This window comes from Cebus imitator, unplaced genomic scaffold (genome assembly GCF_001604975.1).
Source record: "Cebus imitator isolate Cc_AM_T3 unplaced genomic scaffold, Cebus_imitator-1.0 Scaffold85, whole genome shotgun sequence".
Classification (NCBI taxonomy): Eukaryota; Metazoa; Chordata; class Mammalia; order Primates; family Cebidae; genus Cebus; species Cebus imitator.
This window is the reverse complement of record NW_016107400.1, coordinates 2933831-2953667: the sequence shown is the minus strand read 5'-3', so window position 1 is coordinate 2953667 and position 19837 is coordinate 2933831. Positions and strand designations below refer to the sequence as shown.

Genomic DNA, 19837 nt, shown 5'->3' with positions numbered 1-19837 from the left:
GTCTCAAACTCCTGACCTCAAGTGATCCGCCTGCCTCGGCCTCCCAAAGTGCTAGGATTACAGGCTTGAGCCACCACGTCTGGCCATTAATGACTATCTTTTCTGATAGATTATATGTTTTGGGAGGGAAATACCCAGATCTGTTTGTCTCACCATTATTTCCCCACAGAATACTTGCAGAATGAATGAATGGATGGATGAACAGAAGAAACCATATTGTAAGTTACTTCTGATGTCTTATTCATTCATTTATATTTATTGTAAGCCCATCACCTGCCGTGAACGATTCTAGGTGTTAGATATGGGTCTCCTTTCAATGCTGCTACATACGGATGTGCCACATTTATTTAACCAGTATATTCTTTATGGGCATTTGGGTTATTTACAGTATTTTATTATTATAAACAATGTTTCAAAGAACATTTTTATACAAATACCATTGATCCATAAAGAGGCATTTTGGTATAATTAATTCTTAGATGTGGAATTTTTTCTATCAAAGGAAAAAATAATTTAAAATTTGGGCCAAATTGCCAAACTTTTCTCCAAAAAGTTTATAACCATTTGTATTCCTAATAGTGGCACTGCCTGTTTCTCTAATCAATGTTATACATTAAAAGTTTTTCAACACCTGTAAAAGAAAAAAATGCTGTTTTGCTTTTATTTGCATTTCTTTATTACTTGTTACTATATTTTTTCCAGTGAAATCTCTCAGGAGTTCACTTTAATGGAAAAGATACACATTTCTTCATCATATGATCACAAAAGACATACAGTTGAAATGATTATGTGTAAGTATCAAATATGGGAAAATACTTTGCTTTCAAGACAATTGTATTTGTTACTTAAAATCTCTGTAACTTTGAGAGATTGTAACATATTTGATAATGTCAGTTTTCCCTGTGATTTCAGTCTGAAACGTGATTACAGGCTGATGCTTTTACATTGAAAGGCATAAAAGAATTTACGTTTGTAGAGTACTGAACTCTTTAAAACCACTTGATTTACCATAGTTTAATTAATTCAATTTACAAAAGTTGTTTCGGTGCTTAGAAAAATGTGCTTATTTGCTCAGTTCTGCATTAGAAACGCTTAAGAAAATCAGGGGCCAGTCGTGGATTACAGGCTCACACCTGTAATCCCAACACTTTGGGAAGCCAAAGTGGGCAGATTTTTGGAGCCTAGGAGTTCAAGACCAGCCTGGGCAACATGGTGAAACCCTGTCTCTACAACAAATATAAAAATTAGCTGGGTATAGTGGAGCATGCCTGTAATCCCAGCTACTTGGGAGGCTTAGGTGGGAGGATCACCTGAGCCTGGGAGGCTGAGGCTATAGCAAGCCACGATCACACCACTGCACTCCAGCCTGAGTGACAGCCTGTCTCAAAAAAAAAAAAAAAAATTTTAATTGTGTATATTAAATGTATAAATGTTTACAACCTTTCAATTACCAACAGTTATAAATGACATTAGTTCATTAGGGGAATTTAATGTTATATGCATATTAAATGAACCTTATGAACAAGTGAAAGTGGTTGCTCATTTTATGTAACAAAAGCAACATTTTAGGAGAAGCAGAGCAGAAAGAGTCTGGAATCTTGTTGGCAGAGTGGAGCCCTTGTACCACAATTGAACCCTCTCCCCTTGCACTTCTGGGATGAGAGAATAATTAAACATCTTCGTTTAGGCCATTATGAGTAGGGTTTTCTGCTATTTGCAGCTGAATGTGTTCCTGATGAATTAAAATGTAGCTTTGACCCACAGTAGCCTACTGGAAGGGGATGGAGCAGAAAGGTGATGCTGGAAGTTAATCAGATGAATATTTGGCAGGCATCTACTATGGCGGCAGGATGTACAAGGTTGCTGGAGAGCCAGGTGAACAGGACAGAGGAGCTCATGTTCCGGAGAGGAGATGAATGATAAACCAGGGGTTATGAGATGTGGAAGTGCTGCCGCAGAGGGCTTCAACCACAGCCCAGAGGAGGGGAAAGAAGAGGCTCCGAAATTGGCCTGAGGAGTTACAGAAGGCTTTCCAGAAGAGGGGCCACCTGGGTTGAGTCTTCAGAGAGAAAGATGAGAAGGTAGGGATATTCCAGGAAGAGGCAAAGCTTGTACAAAGGCATGGGAGAGAGGAACAGTACGGTGCACTGGAGGAATGGTTTTGTGTGACTCCATGTACACAGTACACAACAGTGGTAACGAAGTGCTAATTTATTAAAACCCAGAGCTCACGGACTCACCACCAAGGAGTCTGGCCTATCAGGCCAGGGAGGACAGAGCCAAGGAAGCTGCATTTTATTTATATACTTGTTTTTGAGACAGAGTCTCGCTCTGTCACCCAGGCTGGAGTGCAATGGTGCAATCTCGGCTCACTGCAACCTCTGCCTCCCGGGTTCAAGCCATTCTCCTGCCTCAGCCTCCTAAGTAGCTGGGACTCCAGGTACACACTGTCACACCTGGCTAATTTTTTTTTGTATTTTAGTAGAGATGGGGTTTCACCATGTTGCCCAGGCTGGTCTCGAACTCCTGAGTTCAGGCAATCCAGCCCCCTTGGCCTCCCAAAGTGCTAGGATTACAGGCGTGAGCCACCTTGCCCGGCCAGGAAGCTGCATTTTAACATGTATCCAGTGCTCCCAGTCCATGCTTTAAAGGCATGCTGGTGTCTTGTTCAAGGGTTTGAACTTGAGAGTCAAAACAGACTTGAGTTTGAAGCTGACCCTGCCACTTACTTTGGGCAAGTTTCCTAACCTTTTAAGCCTCAATTTCCCATCTGTTGCTGTGAGGCTTTCATGGGAAGTCGTGTACCTAGCACAATGCCTGGCACACAAATAGCAGCTCAATAAATGGTTGCCATTAGGATGATTTGGGTAAATGGTATGTGATGACCCAAGAAAAGTAAACAGAAAAGGGATCGTTCAGAAGCTTAAGGGTTAAGCTAAGGAGTTTATCATGTAAGCTATGAAAATCATTGTAGGTCACAGCATGATGCGATTAGATTTGAATTTTAGAAAGGTTCCTGTGACAGCGGGTGGAATATGGTCTGGAAGGAGGCCTGCCTCAAGAAGCCGCAGCAGCAATCCAAGCAGTGGGCATGGTAAGGGCCTGATTTAAGGCAGCAGACATGAAGACTGGGGGGGTGGGGTGGGGAGTGGGGACAGGGTGGGGATGGTGGGAGACAGTAAACAGGTAAAATCTATAATGACTGACAAATGAGAGTGTGGGACCATGGAAAGCGAAAGGGAAGCAGGCCAGGTGTGGTGGCTCAGGTTTGTAATCCCAACACTTTAAGGCTGAGGGAGCGGATCACCTGAGGTTAGGAGTTGGAGACCAGCCTGGCCAACCTGAAACCCCATCTCTACTACAAATACAAAAATTAGCCGGGCGTGGTAGCAGGTGCCTGTAATCCCAGCTACGATGGAGGCTGAAGTGGGGGAATTGCTTGAATCTGGGAGGTGGAGGTTGCAGCGAGCAGAGATCGCCCCACTGCACTCCAGCCTGGGCAACAGAGAGAGACTCCATCTCATGAAAAAAACAAAGGGCTGGACTGGGCAGCTGAGTGAACTATGATAACATTCATTGAGATGGAGAGTAAGTTGTTGACGTCCAAACAGTGCCTGCAGTCATGCCTGGCCCAGCATTTAAAACAGTTCCCAGCCCTGGTAGGTACAAGTTGGCTCAATGCTTCAGAACAATTTCTTTGGAGAAATGAGGAAAAAGTTGGTCTGCCCTGGGTTGATAAGATAATGGGAATGAAAGTGGTATGGGCAAGGGCAGTGTGTTCTTTCCAGAAGCTTCCTGAGAGGGGAGGAGAGATTGATAGAAGCTGGAATAGGATATGGGGTCAAGGTGGAGGTTTCTTCCTGAGATGACAGGCCAGGGGTGTTTGGAGGGAAAAGCTAGTAGAGAAGTTAAAGGCGTAGTGGAGGAGGTGAGTTAGCAGGATCCCGGAATAGCAAGCGGATGGTAAATACAGATGGAGAGCTGAGCAGCAGGTAGCAGGGTGGGAGCTGCTTCCACGTGTACAGATGGATGTTAGCGGACTCCCTCCCCACTCCTGACCGCCTGACTTCTCAGTGAATGCCTCCTATGCTGAGAGGTATCATAGAACATTTCAGGAGGGATTAGAAACTTGGACTAGAAGACACAGACAATGGGAGAAGGCACTGAGAGATGCTGATTGCTGAGCAGTGCTGAGAGCCAGCTGGGGTCATCTTTCTCCAGCTTGCTCGGTGGCTGTGCTGAAGAAACAGGTATTGATTTACAACTGATCCATGTCGGTATCTGGCAGGTGAAATGAAAGGCCAGATTTTACAACAGCATTGGGGGCCGAGGCCAGGAAGTGTTTGATCAAGTGACGCACCAAAGACAATGGTGAGGATACTGATAAGAGTAATCACAGCATATCAAAATAGGAATGCCTGTAATTCCAGCACTTTGGGAGGCGAAGGTGGTGAACTGCTTGAGGTCAGGAGTTCGAGACCAGGCTGGTCAACATGACAAAACTCCGTCTCTACAAAAAATTAGCCAGGCACGGTGGCGGGCGTCTGTAATCCCAGCTACCTGGGAGGCTGAGACAGGAGAATCACTCAAACCTTGGAGGCGGAGGTTGCAGTGAACCGAGATTGCACCATGACACTCCAGTCGGGGCGACAGAGCCAGACTCCATCTCAAAAAAAAAAAAAAAAAAAAACGAAAGTGTAAGCCCCACATCCTTTGATTGTCTTGATTAAAACCATGAACCCAGCAAGTCATAAACTACTATAAGATTTGATTAGAAGTGTGGGCAGGGAAGAAGTTTATTGACACTAACACAAGTGCTTTTTAGAATACAAAGCTCTCAGTTATCACTGAAAATATGAGGGAGAAAACTGATATTTACAAGTAAGTTATAGTGGTGGGCATGCATATACATACAAAAGTGCACTAATCAGGTTGGTTAAGGTCTGTGTAAGTTAGATATTTACTCTGTATTTTGTCTTCACGAAATTGAGTTTCTGGCAGGTCTGCTTGCTATGATAATTTGCCTTTTAAATGGAGATTATCTTAACAGAATGTAGTACTTAACCTCAAAGATAGGATTACTACAAAGCCTGTTTTTTCATGTTTGTTGTGAGAAACTCAATTTACTATATGTTACAGAATATCGATTTGTTAGATGTTTAAGAGTTGGGTTTATCTAGATTATAATAATCATCACCGTGCCCATGTGTATCGTTCGCCAGTGCTGACCTCACTCAATTCACTTTTTTTTTTTTTTTTGAGATGGAGTTTCGCTCTTGTTACCCAGGCTGGAGTGCAATGGCGCGATCTCGGCTCACCGCAACCTCCGCCTCCCGGGTTCAGGCAATTCTCCTGCCCCAGCCTCCTGAGTCGCTGGGATTACAGGCATGCGCCACCATGCCCAGCTAATTTTTTGTATTTTTAGTAGAGGCGGGGTTTCACCATGTTGACCAGGATGGTCTCGATCTCTTGGCCTCGTGATCCACCTGCCTCGGCCTCCCACAGTGCTGGGATTACAGGCTTGAGCCACCGCGCCCGGCCCCACTTTTTTGTTTTTTTAGACAGAGTCTCACTCTGTCGCCCACGCTGGAATACAGTGCTGCAATCTCAGCTCCCTCCAACCTCCGCCACTCAGGTTCAAGCGATTCTCCTGCCTAAGCCTCCCAAGTAGCTGGGATGACCCACCATCACACCCGACTTATTTTGTGTATTTTTAGTAGAGACGGAGTTTCAACATGTTGGCCAGGCTGGTCTCCAACTCCTGACCTCAGGTGATCTACCTGCCTTGGCCTCCCAAAGTGCTGGCATTACAGGCATGAGCCACCATGCCTGGCCTCATTCCATAACTATCATTTTATAGTGGCATCAATTCACTTGCTTTTCAGAGAGCACCAAAACCCTTTGTCTTTGCTTTCTCTCTACAGGCCTATTTGACCAAAATAAACTCGGTGTGTAAAACACAACACAAGGCATATTTCTTTGTCAACAATAATGAACATTTATTGACTACTTTTTTTTTTTTTTTGAAACAGAGTCTTGCTCTGTCACCAGGCTGGAGTGCAGTGGCGCAATCTCGGCTCACTGCAATCTCTACCTCCTGGATTCAAGCTATTCTTCTGCCTCAGCCTCCCAAGTAGCTAGGACCACAGGGGCGTGTCACCACGCCCGGCTAATTTTTTGTGTGTGTTTTTAGTAGAGATGGGGTTTCACCCTATTGGCCAGGATGGTCTCGATCGCTTGACCTCGTAATCTGCCCGCCTCGGCCTCCCAAAGTGCTGGGATTACAGGTAGAGCCACCGCACCCAGCCTGTTGACTACTTTTTAAATGCCAGGCACTGTGCTAAGCACCTTTTTATACATTATCTTACTTGATCCCCACAACAGCCCTGTGAGGTGCATACAACAATTATCCATCTCTTACAGATGAGGCTGAGTAACTTTTCCAATAATACTCTAGTAAATTGCATTATAAAGAACTGTTTGCCTTGGAGAAGTGGAGAAGTAAAAGCTACGGGGGAAAGACAGCCACAATTACTACCTTCAAATATCTGAGCGGATTTTTATTTTTTATTTTATGCAGAGTTTCGCTCTGTCGCCCCAGGCTGCAGGCAATGGCGCGATCTCAGCTCACTGCAACCTCTGCCTCCTGGGTTCAAGTGATTCTACTGACTCAGCCTCCCCAGTAGCTGGGATTACAGGCCTGCACCACCACACCTAGCTAAATATCTGAGTAGATTCTTTGTATTGGAGTGATTAGCTCCTTGAGTCACAGCACCAAGAGGTAAGGACCTAGAGGTGAAAGTGACAAAGAGAACATCCAAAGTGAAAGAGAATTTTTCCAGTAAGATGTAACGTTGGAGAAGGAATTTAAGTACTGGACAGGGATTAAAATAGACAGCTTTTGAGGGCATCTATCAACTGAGTCTACTGTTCTCTTCCTTCTCTGTATTCTCCACTTGCTTTCAAGTCACCACATATACTGGTGCATTCATTTTTTCCCATTCAATAAACATTTACTGACCTGCACTGTCCAATAGAGCAGTCACTATCCACATGTGGCTATTTAAATAAATAAATTTATTTAATTTATTTATTTATTTTTGAGATGGAGTCTCACTCTTGCCCAGGATGGAGTGCAACCATGCGATCTCGGCTCATTGCAACCTTCACCTCCCAGGTTCAAGTGATTCTCCTGCCTCAGCCTCCTGAGTAGCTGGGATTACAGGCACCCGCCACTGCACCAGGCTAATTTTTGTATTTTTAGTAGAGATGGGGTTTCACCATGTTAGCCAGGCTGGTTTAGAACTCCTGACCTTGTCATCCACCTGCCTCAGCTTCCAAAAGTGCTGGAATTACAGGTATGAGCCACCGTGCCCAGCCATTATTATATTTATTAAAATTAAGTCTGGGCTGGCTGCAGTGGCTCACACCTATAATCCCAACACTTTCGGAGGCCGAGGTGGGTAGATCACCTGAGGTCAGGAGTTCAAGACCAGCCTGGGCAACACAGTGAAACCCCTTTGCTACAAAAATACAAAAATGAGCCAGGCATGATGGCAGGTTCCTGTTATCCCAGCTACCCAGCTACTGAGGAGGCTGAGGCGGGAGAATCATTTGAACCCGGGAGTCTGAAGTTGTAGTGCGCGATCGCACCACTGCACTCCAGCCTGCGCGACAGAGCAAGACTCAGTCTCAAAAAAAGAAAAATTAAGTCCAAGAGATTCAGTTCCTCAATTGCACAGCAAGAACTAATGCTTACGCAGCTCTTTCTGTAAATCAAGTAGCTTTTTTTTCCCCCTCAATAAACGTTTTGCACTCCTAGAATCAGGCAGTTTGCTAAGCACTTTTTGTGACTATCTGGTTCCATCTTCCTAACACCATCGAAATAGATGCCATTATTATTACCCCTTTGCAGACAGGGTAATAAGTTAAATAATTTGCCCAACCTAAGTAAAGAATACTGAGCAGGGTCACAAAGGAAGATGTGCTAACCTCCGTTTTGGGGAGGTTAAGGAAGGTTTGAAGCAAGAAAGGACTAAAACCCGTTTGTGCACACCATGGTTATGGAACGGGTGGGCCACCGTCTACCTACGTTAGGATTACCTGGGTTGCTCCTTTTTTTTTTGACAGTCTTGCTGTGTCGCCAGGCACCAGGCTGGAGTGCAGTGGCACAATCTTGGCTCACTGCAATCTCCGCCTCCTGGGTTCAAGCAATTCTCCTGCCTCAGCCTCCCGAGTAGCTGGGACTACAGGCGCGCGCCACCACGTCCAGCTAATTTTTGCATTTTTTAGTAGAGACGGGGTTTCACCATGTTGGCCAGGATGGTCTCGATCGCTTGACCTCGTGATCCGCCCGCCTCGGCCTCCCAAAGTGCTGGGATTACAGGCGTGAGCCACGGCCCCCGGCCTGGGGTGCTCTTTTTAAAAAGTGCAGATTCCCTGACTCCCAATTTGACGCTCTGTGGGCGGGGCCTGGGAACCTCTGTTTTTAACAAGATCCTCCTCCCCGCCCCAGCAATTCTTTTCCGTTCACTAAACGAGGTTCAGAAACTGCTGGTCCACGCCGCATAGTTTTCTTGATTCTGCTTTTCCTCGCCGTTCCCTTGCCTTTGACCTCATTACGGATCGCGGTTGGAGGCCGCGCTGCGTAACCTCGGGCCAGCCTCTCCAAGCCTCAGTTTCCCCGTGTGTAAAATGCGGAGCCTGGGCCCCTGGGGCGGCTGCACGGCGGCCCCGCAAGTCAGCCGCCTGGCGCACAGAGGGCGCTACCCCAGCGCGGCCCCCGCCAGGCCGCCCAGGTCCCGCCCCTCTTGGCCAGCCCGGGCTGCCTACCCTCGCAGATCTGCTCCCACAGATTCTTGCCCGACGGCTCGGCGACCTGCCATGGCGAGATAGGCAGCTCGCGGGACCCGAGAGACAAGTTGTGCACCGGCGTCCGGGTGAACGACGAGTTTGCAGAGCTGCTGCGCTTGTGCTGAACATTGTAGCTGGGGACCTGCCGTAGCGCTGCCATGGCCACGGTTTCCAAGGTAACCGCCTTCGCCGGAAGGCCGCGACCCGGAAGAAGCCGGAACCGGAGAGGGTGTGCCGGCGACTCAAAGTGGACTTCCGGGTCACGGCGAAGAGGGCTCTCACGTGGAGGCGCGGAAGTTTGGCCCACGGGTGAGTGCCAGTGCGCGTTTCAGGCGGGCGGGCTCGGTGTTTGCACCTGCGGAAGTGCGCCCCGGAGAAGAGAGGGAAAAGCGGACCACCCACATTCCCAAATCCGACCCCTCCAGTTGTGCACCCGCCGCGGCCTGAGGCCGCCGCCTCCAGGAAGTTTTCCCGCCTCGGAGCCGGGCCTGGTACCCCACGTAATCCCTCCCTGTCTGTTGCTGCGGAGGCTTTGGCGCATGGAATCCTTGGAGGCACAGACCTCACTTCCTGGCTCCCGCGCGTCCTACTGGTGATCCTCCGGGGGAGTGGGGTGTTGCTGCACAGGATTTGGAGTCTTGTGGGCGGAATTCGAATCTTCGTTTTCCACTTGCTGGTTTTGGAACCTAGGGCAAGTGAATCATTAAAGTCTCGGGAGCTTGTGAGGCCGTGTATTCACTGTGATCCTCACATGGCTGCCGCGGGAACTTAAAGGGCGCTTTTGGAGAAAGCGTTTGTGTTGCACTGTAATGTTCTTTTCCTTTCTCCTTAAAAGAGTGAATACATTTGGTCGCAGATCTAGAGAGGAGGATGCAATAATTTTCTAAGTGGCAGAGATGGGGAGAGAAGGGGCTTAAGAGTTGATCCGCAACCTCCAGGTGGATTCTTTGTTCTTAACAGATCTCTTGGCCACTCCCCTATTCAGAAGTCGTCTTGGCTTTCTTGACTACACTCTTTACAGGTTTGCACCTTCTCGTTGGCGAGCCCCTTTTCCTCTGCCCGCTTATTTAAATGCCAATGCAATAGTTCTGCTCTCCCCTTATCCGCGGTCAGTACGTTTCTAAACACCCTGTGGATACCTGAAACCACAAATAGTACTGAACCCTAAATATATTTTTTTTCCTTTGTATACTACCCATGACAAAGTTTATAAATTAAGCACAGTAGGGCTGGGCATGGTGGCTCACGCCTGTATTCCTAACACTTTGGGAGGCCGAGGCGGGCGGATCACCTGAGGCCAGGAGTCGGAGACCAGCCTGGCCAACATAGTGAAAACCTGTCCCTACTAAAAATACAAAAATTAGCCGAGCCTGTAGTACATTGCCTGTAATCCCAGCTATTTGGGAGGCTGAGGCGTGAGAATTGCTTGAACCTGGGAGGTGGAGGTCGCAGTGAGCCGAGAGCATGCCACTGCACTGCAGCCTGGGCAACATAGTGAGACCTTTTCTCAAAAAAAGATACCATAAAAGATTACCAACGATCTAGCTAGTAATAAAACAGAACAATTACAGTATACTGTAATAAAAGTTACCTGTGGTCTGCCTCTCAAAATATCTTCTCCTGTACTGTGCTCACCTATTTTGGGACCAGGGTTAACCAGGGGTAACTGAAACCTGGGAAGGGAAACTGGGATTTGAGGCACTGTTGAGGAACATTGAATTTACCCTCCCTCGTGACTCCTTTGTGGAGGATGCTTGTACTTTGTAATTAGTCGTAGGCAGGCAACAGCTGCCTGCCTGGTAGATGCCTGAGTTAGGTGTATATTGAAAACACCTGTGGTTAATACGAATCACCTGTAAAAGAGCAAATAAATAACGTGGATGGGTCTCTGCCCAGGGCTTTCAGTCTTGGAGAGCAGCAAGCGTCGCAGACTCTCAGGCTGTTGGTCCCCAGAGTAGACCCACTCTGTTGTCTATCTGGGTCACTGCCTCTCTGCCTTGCAACACCTTCAGCCACTCTGTTGTCTATCTGGGTCACTGCCTCTCTGCCTTGCAACACCTTCAGCCCGTCCTGTGTGGGAGTCTCCCGGCTGAGCTGGTTCTTGGTAAGGGACTACTGTATTTCTTGAGGTCTTGTCTCAGGCTTGTTCTGTTCAAGGCTTAATCACCACGCATATCTTCCTAAATTTATGTCACCCCTGCCACCCAAACACCTCCTCCATATATTCATCTGTCCTGTGAACATCTCCAAAGCATCTGTCCAATCAAGCCTCTCCCCTCAGCCCTTCAGCCGCTTGCCTTCAGTGCCTTTGTCTTAGGGATTAATACCACCATCCTGCAGTTATTCTTCAGAAATTTTCCTGACAACTGGTAGGACAGGTTACATAACCTCCACCACCCTGACCTTACCCCTGTCCTTGCTTTTATCACCTGTATCATTGTTATTACACCTCATTCCCTCCTACACCTACGTGCTTCTTTATGCGTGATGTTTTACCTTGTTCATCTCTGCATGTCTAGCATGTATTCATTCATTCAGTGAGTATTTATTGAGCACCTGCCATGTGCCAGGCACTGAGTAGGACACTGGAAATAAACCAGGAAACAGGATAGACAGGAATGAATGAGTGAGTGTAGTTATTCCGTTGACTCTCCAGGTGCTCCAGGAGTGGGTTATGAATGAACTTGACCTGTAGCTCAGGCCTGGCCTGGCTCTTTGAAGCTGCTAAGAGAGCCAGCTCCAGTGTGGACCCTCTAGGTTCTGAAGCTGAGGAGGGCTGCAGGATGGAGAAGCTTTTCCTTTCTCTCCCATAATCCTAACCTCCTGTGAGGGGATATTTTGCTTCTAGATTCTGGGAATGTCTAGTGCAGGGAGCAGCAGGAACTCGGCTGGGGACTGGAGTGAGAGAAGTGGACCAGCTGGACACTGAAGGGTATTGAGGACCCCAGCCCATTCGCACAGGTGCTTCCATGACATCTGTCCAAGACAAGCTGGGGTACCCTCGGTAGTCTGTATCATTGTGACTCATTCAGTGTTGGCAATCAACTTGAAATTTTAAAAACAGTGAAACTAGGTCAGGCACAGTGGCTCATGCTTGTAATCCCAGCACTTTGGGAGGTTGACACAGGTGGTCACTTGAGGTCAGGAGTTCGAGACCAGCCTGGCCAACATGGTGAAATCTCATCTCTACTAAAAAAGAAAGAAAAACTTAGCCGGGCGTGATCGAAGGTGCCTGTTATCCCAGCTACTCAGGGAAGGCTGAGGCAGGAGAATCACTTGAACCCAGGAGGTGGAGGTTGCAGTGAGCCTTGATCGCACCACTGCACTCCAGCCTGGGTGACAGAGCAAGACTATCTCGAAAAAAGAAAAAGGGAATTAACAATGTACCAAGCACTTTCCATGGATTATCTCATTTATTCTTCCAACACCCCTTTGAGGAAGCAGGTGTTCCCCCATTTTCCAGATGGAGAAATTGAGGCTCAGGGAGGTTAGCTGATTTACTTAAGGTGAGAGAGCCATTTAGGTTTGAACCTAGGGCTGTCTGGATTGAAAATTTATGCTGTTTCTATTGTATTTCTTTTTTTTGTTCTAAAGGAATCATGTCCATTTTCCCTATCCCCTAACACTTAGACCACCCACTCACAGAAACATGGTTCATGGCAATTGCTTGGTAGACTTGAACCCAGGATGGCTTGGTGTAGGGGTAACCTGTACCATTTCTTTTTTCAGGAATGATCACCAAGACACATAAAGTAGACCTGTTCGCTGGGCCCCCAGAGAAGAAGAAGAAAAAGAAGAAGAAGAAAGTGGTCAAAGAACCAGGGACTCAGCGCTCCGTTTTAAACAATGAAGATTACTTTGCTGATGTTTCTCCTATAAGAGCCACATCCCCCTGTAAGAGTTTGGTCCACGGGCAGGCACCTGAGATGCCTCTAGTGAAGAAAAAGAAGAAAAAGAAGAGCGTCAGCACGCTTTGTGAGGAGCAAGTAGAATCTGAGACCATGCTGCGTGCCAGGCGGACAGAGAAGTCATGCAGCCCCAGGAAGCAGGTACTTGGCCACTTAGAGCTCGTCAGTGGAGAGAAGAAAAAGAAGTCACCTCTGGCCATGTCCCATGCCTCTGGGCCGAAAACCTCCTCAGACCCCAGACAGGGTAAGGAGGAAACCAGATTTGGCAAGAAGCTCAAAAAACACAAGAAGGAAAAAAAGGGGGCCCAGGACCCCACAGCCTTCTCAGTCCAGGACCCTTGGGTCTTTGAGGCCGGGGATGCTGGGGACACTTGCTCAGTGGGGAAGGAGGGTGAGGAACAGGCAGCCGTGGGGCAGAAACGGAAGCAGAAGAGCCCCAGGGAACACAGTGAGAAAGTGAAGAAGAAAAAAAAAATCCACCAGGAGGGAGAGGCCCTCCCAGGCCACTCTCAGCCCTCCAGGTCCATGGAGAGCAGCCCTAGGAAAGGAAGGAAAAAGAAGCCAGTCAAAGCTGAGGCTCCGGAATACATCCCCATAGGAGATGGCCCGAAGGCCCCCGTGAAACAAAAGATGAAGTCCAAGAAGAAGGTAGAGCAGCCAGTCATCGAGGAGTCAGCTCCGAAAAGGAAGAAAAAGAAGAGCAAAGAGAGTGGGGAAGTCGGAGACCCTTGGAAGGAGGTAGGTTTTCCTTCGGAAGTGGACTCTGCCATGGGAGAATTAAGGGTGGGGTGTGGGAGGGGTGTGTATGCACGTGTGTGCGTGTTTACACATGCGTGAGTACTCATAACTTCTAGCTGCCAGAACCCTGGTTGATTTCAGCCAGAATAGGGAGTTTACTGCATGCAATTGGAAAGGTTATGGTTAAACTAGCTTCAGATATGGCTAGATCCAGGGGTTTATGCAGTATCGTTGATAATTATAGGTATCCTTTGCTACTGAAACCACCCAAGTTGTCCCTCTCTGCAGTCGGGGTCTGATGAATTCAGAGGAATCCCTTGCTTTCAGAACTCTTGCCACTTGCTATCCAAAACTCAGGAACGAAGTTAGGTGAGATAGCGTAGTATCTGTAGCTATCTGAGTACCATCAGAGTTCAGTATACACAGCTTGTAAATCAAATAGATTTGGGTAGCAAGAGATGCCTGTATGAGATTTCCTCAGCTCTGGGCTTTGCATTTTCCTCCTCCTCCCCCCCCCCCAGTCCCCTGAGTTAGATGTGGGTTAGAATCCTCAGTCCCTGAGCCAAGGGGTAACCTTGTAGTTCCTTTCCCTGTCCGAGCTTAAGTTTCTTCGTCCGTCAGATAGGTTAGTACCATGTTTTGGGAAAAAATTGTGGAAGAGAACGGATGGGAAGGGCTTTGCCGACTATGAGATGTTTCTAGGTGGCAAGGCTAAGGCTGATGCTGTGGTCTGAGGTCTTTTCTGGACTTTGTCATGATCCCACCCCGGCTGGGTGCAGAGGCAGGGGACATTCATTGTGAACTTGAACCTTACCCAGCTCTGCCCTCTCCTGCAGGACGCAGACACGGACTTAGAGGTGGTGTTGGAAAAGAAAGGCAACATGGACGAGGCGCACATAGACCAGGTACAGCCCGGACCCTCCTCAGGCCCTTCCGCTGCCTCCTGCCACCCCCTGAAGTCTCACTCGCCGCCTGCCAGGCTGGCCCCATGATCCTTGTCTCAGGGGCACCAGGGACTCCAGAGGCCACTGGGCCAGCCGTCAACGCACACCTCTCAGGCAGAGAGTGCGTGCCCTCCCCATTCTCATGCTGGGTGCCTTGCCGCCGGCTGCCGTGGCTGTGGCCGAGAGGCCGATTGGCCATTCCCACTTGCTGCAGGATGTGGGGAGTGTGTCCCTAACACCCTGCAGCTGAGTAGGTGACACATGCTCAGCCAGGTCCACAGGCTGCCGCCCTCTGGACTAATTCAGGAGCATTTAGAGGAGAAGTTTTGTTGTGAATCAGCTTCTGCTCCTGTCATGCCCAGATCCCCTGGCAAATGCATCCCCTGTGGGAAGTGGACTTTCTGGCCTGACAGGACGTAGGGGTAGCCATATAGGTCTGGTGTTAGACAGTTACTGATCGGGAGACCTGGGTGGGCACTAACCTCACTGACCCTCATTTTTCCCCTCTGTGAAGTAGGGATCATGACAGCATGGACCTTCACAGGTTGCTGTGAGGACCAAATGAGGTCATGTTTGTGAAGCGGACGGCCTCATCTGTGCTTAATAAATGGCAGCAGTTACTTGCTGAATTGGTGCTCCAGTGGCGGCCTTGGGCCATACTAGCAACCATGTATAAGATGGAACTACTGTGTGCCAGGTGCTTTACTAAGTACTTTCCGTTGATATTTCTGTTTTTCTTTACACTTTAAGATAGCCAATAGGTCCATTTATTGTGGATAAATAGATCAGAAAGGTTGAGTGACCTACCCAAGGTCACACAGCTAGTTAATGGCAGTGCTGGGATTCAAACTCGCTTCTGGATATGCGTGGTGGCTCACACCTGTAATCCTAGCACTTTGGGAGGCGAAGGCGGGTGGATCATTTGAGGCCAGGAGTTTGAGACCAGCCTGGCCAGCATGGGGAAACCACCTCTCTACTAAAAATACAAAAATTAGCCAGGTGCAGTGGCATACGCCTGTAGTCCCAGCGACATGGGAGGCTTAGGCAGAAGAATCACTTGAGCCTGGGAGGCAGAGGTTGTAGTGAGCCCAGATTGCACCACTGCACACTAGCCTGGGCGACAGAGCAAGACTGTCTCGATAAATAAATACGTACATACAAGCCAGCCTCTGCCTGACTCTACAGCCTGTTTTCTTTGTAGAAAACACTTTTTATCATCACAAAAGTTAACTATGGTGTCCTCTGCACAAGAAGACATTGCTTTGGCATTGCGTTTGGGGAAGGTCTCCACATCACATGGCTATTAAACTATTCTAACGGTGAAGGGGGTTGAGGTTCAGTTTCTGGGAAAATTCATTCTTAAGAAACCCTGGCTAAAGAGGATAAATGAGGATGCCCAGCGTAGGCCAAGGGACCGCAGCCCTCGAGATGCTAAGAGGATACTGTTGACACCAGCTTCCCATCGTTGGTAGCACAGTCAGGCTGCGTTAGTTCCTCCCATGTGCCGTTCCCCTGGCCCGTCTCTGTCCTGGTCTGTAAGCCTGAAGAAGACCTCTGTGTCTGACGGCTGTCTTCTTTCATCCTCCTTGCGCAGGTGAGGCGAAAGGCCTTGCAGGAAGAGATTGACCGCGAGTCAGGCAAAACGGAGGCTTCTGAAACCAGGAAGTTGACGGTAAGTTCAGGGCTCGGGCTCTGTGGGGAGGTGGCGCACTCGGCCTCCCCTCGCCTCCAGCATGGGGAGTGGAGCAGGGGAACGCAGTGTGTCCAGGCCCCAGAGGCAGCCCCAGCCTGCAGTAGGCTCTCTCCACAGCAGAACTTGTCCTAAGCTAATTTCCTTTCTTCTGAAGAGGTACTTGCCTCTCTCCTGGAGAGCTGGCTCCGTGAGATAAGCTGCCTGAGCCTTTGTCTCAGCCCTGGACTGGTGGGGTGTCCCAGGGATTAGTCACCAAGGACACATTCCAGCGAGCTCTTGCCAGTGGTGGACAGTGCCCTCAGAGGGCTGCTAGGAACAGGGGCAGGAGGCAGAGGCGAGGGGGTGGTAGCGGCCTTTCTCAGATGCACTTTGACTGGGAGATGTCCAAGCCAGGCCTGGGGTGATCTCTCGGGAGGGAGGAGGGTGCAAGGATCATGAGGCTGGAGAGCAGGAGGCTGGCAGGCTGGGGCCCTGGTGGGGCTCAGTGGGGCTGTGTGCTGGGCGGTGGACGTGGAGCAGATGAAGCCCATACGATCCCCATCATCGTGCTCACTGTCTAGAGGCCAGAGGAGGGTGATGGGGCAGGGAAATGGTTAGCAAACAGGAAAAGGAAGATTAGTTCAGGTGGCAGTAGGCCTCAGGAGAAAGAACAGTGAGGTAGAGAGAGGCTGTGGGTGGGGTCTGCAAGCAGATGGGGCGAGGACTGGGAGATGGCGATGCCTGTCCAGAGATATTCAGGGTGCAGAGGCCCCAGCCTGCAGGAGACCAGGGGAAGAGCGTTTCCATCAGGCCAGTAGCCGGTGTGGAGCCCTAAGGTAGGCAAGTGCCTGGCATGATCTGTAGGGAAGGCCAGCGGGGCAGCACTGGGGCTGGAACGAGGGATGAGAGGGCTGCAGGCCACAGGCCTCGGCCTCAGCGGCCACGGTAGAAAGCTGGCCTGGGGTCTGGCTGAGTGGGGGCAGCTGGAGGGCATTGACTGGGCAAGCAGGAAGCCCTGGGAGAAGGCGCAGCCTGCAGAGACCGCAGCCTGAGGATGGCGGCAGCGGATGGAGAAAACAGCTGTGTAGGTTATTTCCGAGGCACAGCTGGCGGGACTTGTTCGTAGATAGGATTTTGGGGAGAGGAAAAGAAGGGTCCGGATGACCATTGAGGCTGGCCTTCAGGCTCTGTCTTTAGCTGTCAGTACATTCAGCAGAAAAGAACAGTTGATTCAGATCAAAAGATCTGAAATCACTTCCTGGCTCTGCAACTTTCTAGTTGGGGAACTCTGGGCAGGTACCTTCCCCTGAGCCTCTAGTGTCCACGCCTGCCTGTAAAATGGGACTCGTACCTTGGCATGTTGGGGTGTGGAGTGGGGCTTTGTTATGCGTCCTGCCTGGGGGTGCCCTTTCTCTCTATGCCACCCTGCCGAGCTGAGCCAAGCTGATGAGACACCCAGCTTGAAGAGGGAAGGCAAGAAACAAGGCAGCGTCCCGGGGCCTGTCCCTGGAAGGACCTGATGGCAGGAGAGTGATCCTGGGGCACAGGCGCAGGGATGTGCCATGCCACTAAGACGTGTGGTGGTCAAGGGGCCCTCTGGGTGGGGAGCAGCTGGCAGAAGTGCTGGTTCACCCACGTCCAGCTAGCAGTCTCCTGCTCTCCCCAGAACCCGCGTGGGGCGGTCACAGGTGGCCTCTCACTCTAGAAACTGCAGGGCAGGGGAGCTGTCCTTATTTCGCCATCTGGGCCACCATGAAGCTGGGAGAATGTGTCACCAGTTCACTCAGGGCAGCTGTAGTGACAACTGGTTCTTGTTCTCCCAAGGCCAACCCGGAAATAAGTGCTGGGCTGGCATCCGGCTTGTGAGTGGAAAATTCCATGTTCCCAGGCAGCGTGGGGGTCAGCAGTATGGCTGGGGTGGGGAGAGGAGTGACCAGTTACTGAGGCCTTCAGGTGTGCCATGCATCGTGCACTGGGCTTTTGGTATCAAATCCAATGTACCTCTCACTGAAGCCCTGTGAGCGGGATATTATGACCCCAGCTCAGAGATGAGGACACCAAGGCTGAGAGAGGTTAGGGGACCTGACCAAGGACACCCAGGTGAGGCTTCCTCCCGGGTCTACATGACTTCAGAGTAAAAGACTTCTTGGGGGTGGGTTTCTTTCATCTTCCACTGACCTGGGGAGAAGGGGGTCTGGAGGGGCTCTCCTGCATTTTCTTGCATAGGGGTGGTAGAGCACTTTGGCTGCAATGGGGACCCCTGAGTTCCTGGGCTACGGTGAGTCTCACTTGGCTGTTGGACCCTTTAAAACAGGGTTTCTGAGAGGCACACTTCAGACCCCCACTCAACCTTTCCTCCCCTCCAACTCACCCAAATGTTAGGCTAATGCTCCCTGAGCGCCCACCCCGCCCTGCTGCTGGGCTGTGGATTGCCAGTCTTGGGACCTGTGCCCTGTGGGGAGGTGGGAGGAGGTGTGCTGTGTAAGGACCTCCTGGGAGGTGCGGGGAGTGCACTGTGTAGGGAGGTAGGGGGACTGTGCTGTGTAGGGAATTGGGGGGAATGGGTTGTGTAGGGAGGTATGCCATGTAGGGAGGTGGGGGGAGTGCGCTGTGTANTGCTGTGTAGGGTGGCGGGGGAAGAGCGCTGTTGGGAGCTGGGATGAGTGCGCTGTGTAGGGAGGTCGTGGGAGTGTGCTGTGTAGGGAGGTGTGCTGTGTAGGGAGGTGGTTGGAGAGTGGTGTATCCAGAGGTGTGCTGTGTAGGGAGGTGAGGGGAGAGCGCTGTGTAGGGAGGTGGGGGTAGAGTGCTGTGTAGGAGGCTATGCTGTGTAGGGTGAGTGGAGAGCGCTGTGTAGGGAGGTATGCTGTGTAGGGAGGTGGGGGGAGAGTGCTATGTAGGGAGGTATGCCGTGTAGGGACGTATGCTGTGTAGGGAGGTTGGGAGAGTACACTGTAGGGAGGTATGCTGTGTAGGGAGGTTGGGGGAGAGCGCTGTGCAGGGAGGTGGGAGAGAGCGCTGTGTAGGGAGGTATGCTGTGTAGGGAGGTGGGGTAGAGCGCTGTGTAGGGAGGTGGGGGAGAGCGCTGTGTAGGGAGGTATGATGTGTAGGAAGGTGAGGGAAGAGTGCTGTGTAGGGAGGTATGCTGTGTAGAGAGCTGGGCGGAGAGCGCTGTGTAGGGAGGTATGCTGTGTAGGGAGGTGGGGGGAGAGCCCTGTGTAGGGAGGTATGCTGTGTAGGGAGGTGGGGGGAGAGCCCTGTGTAGGGAGGTATGCTGTGTAGGGAAGTGGGGGGAGAGCGCTGTGTAGGAGGCTATGCTGTGTAGGGTGAGTGTAGAGCGTTGTGTAGGGAGGTATGTTGTGTAGGGAGATGGGGGATAGTGCTGTGTAGGGAGTATGCTGTGTAGGGAGGTGGGGTAGAGCGCTGTGTAGGGAGGTGGGGGAGAGCGCTATGTATGGAGATGGGGTACAGCGCTGTGTAGGGAGGTATGCTGTGTGAGGTGGGGGAGAGCACTGTGTAGGGAGATGGGGTACAGCGCTGTGTAGGGTGGTATGCTGTGTGAGGTGGGGGAGAGCGCTGTGTAGGAAGGTGGGGGAGAGGGCTGTGTAGGGAGGTATGCTGTGTAGGGAGGTGGGGGGAGAGCGCTGTGTAGGGAGGTACGCTGTGTAGGGAGGTCAGGGGAGAGCACTGTAGGGCGCTATGCTGTGTAGGGAGGTGGGGGGAGA

The 19837-nt window shown here is 50.2% G+C and overlaps 2 protein-coding genes across 8 annotated transcripts in view; one reads left to right on the top strand and one right to left on the bottom strand.

Annotated features, from left to right (window-relative positions):
• IQCK (IQ motif containing K) overlaps positions 1-9058 on the bottom strand; it is a 144605-nt gene extending 135547 nt beyond the window's left edge. For 2 of the 3 annotated variants that reach the window (XM_017534303.2, XM_037740546.1), the window contains exon 1: positions 8833-9058. In XM_017534303.2, coding sequence (XP_017389792.1) covers positions 8833-9013 — 181 coding nt within the window. In that variant the 5' untranslated portion in view covers positions 9014-9058. The remainder of the gene's footprint in view (positions 1-8832) is intronic. The other variant, XM_037740547.1, reaches the window with a different exon arrangement.
• KNOP1 (lysine rich nucleolar protein 1) overlaps positions 8996-19837 on the top strand; it is a 25906-nt gene continuing 15064 nt past the window's right edge. For 4 of the 5 annotated variants that reach the window (XM_017534294.2, XM_017534295.2, XM_017534293.2 and 1 more), the window contains exons 1-4: positions 8996-9162; positions 12583-13499; positions 14336-14404; positions 16038-16115. In XM_017534294.2, the coding sequence (XP_017389783.1) occupies positions 9012-9162; positions 12583-13499; positions 14336-14404; positions 16038-16115 (1215 nt within the window). In that variant the 5' untranslated portion in view covers positions 8996-9011. Of the gene's footprint in view, positions 9163-9388; positions 9408-12582; positions 13500-14335; positions 14405-16037; positions 16116-19837 lie in introns of those variants that run through there. The other variant, XM_037740545.1, reaches the window with a different exon arrangement.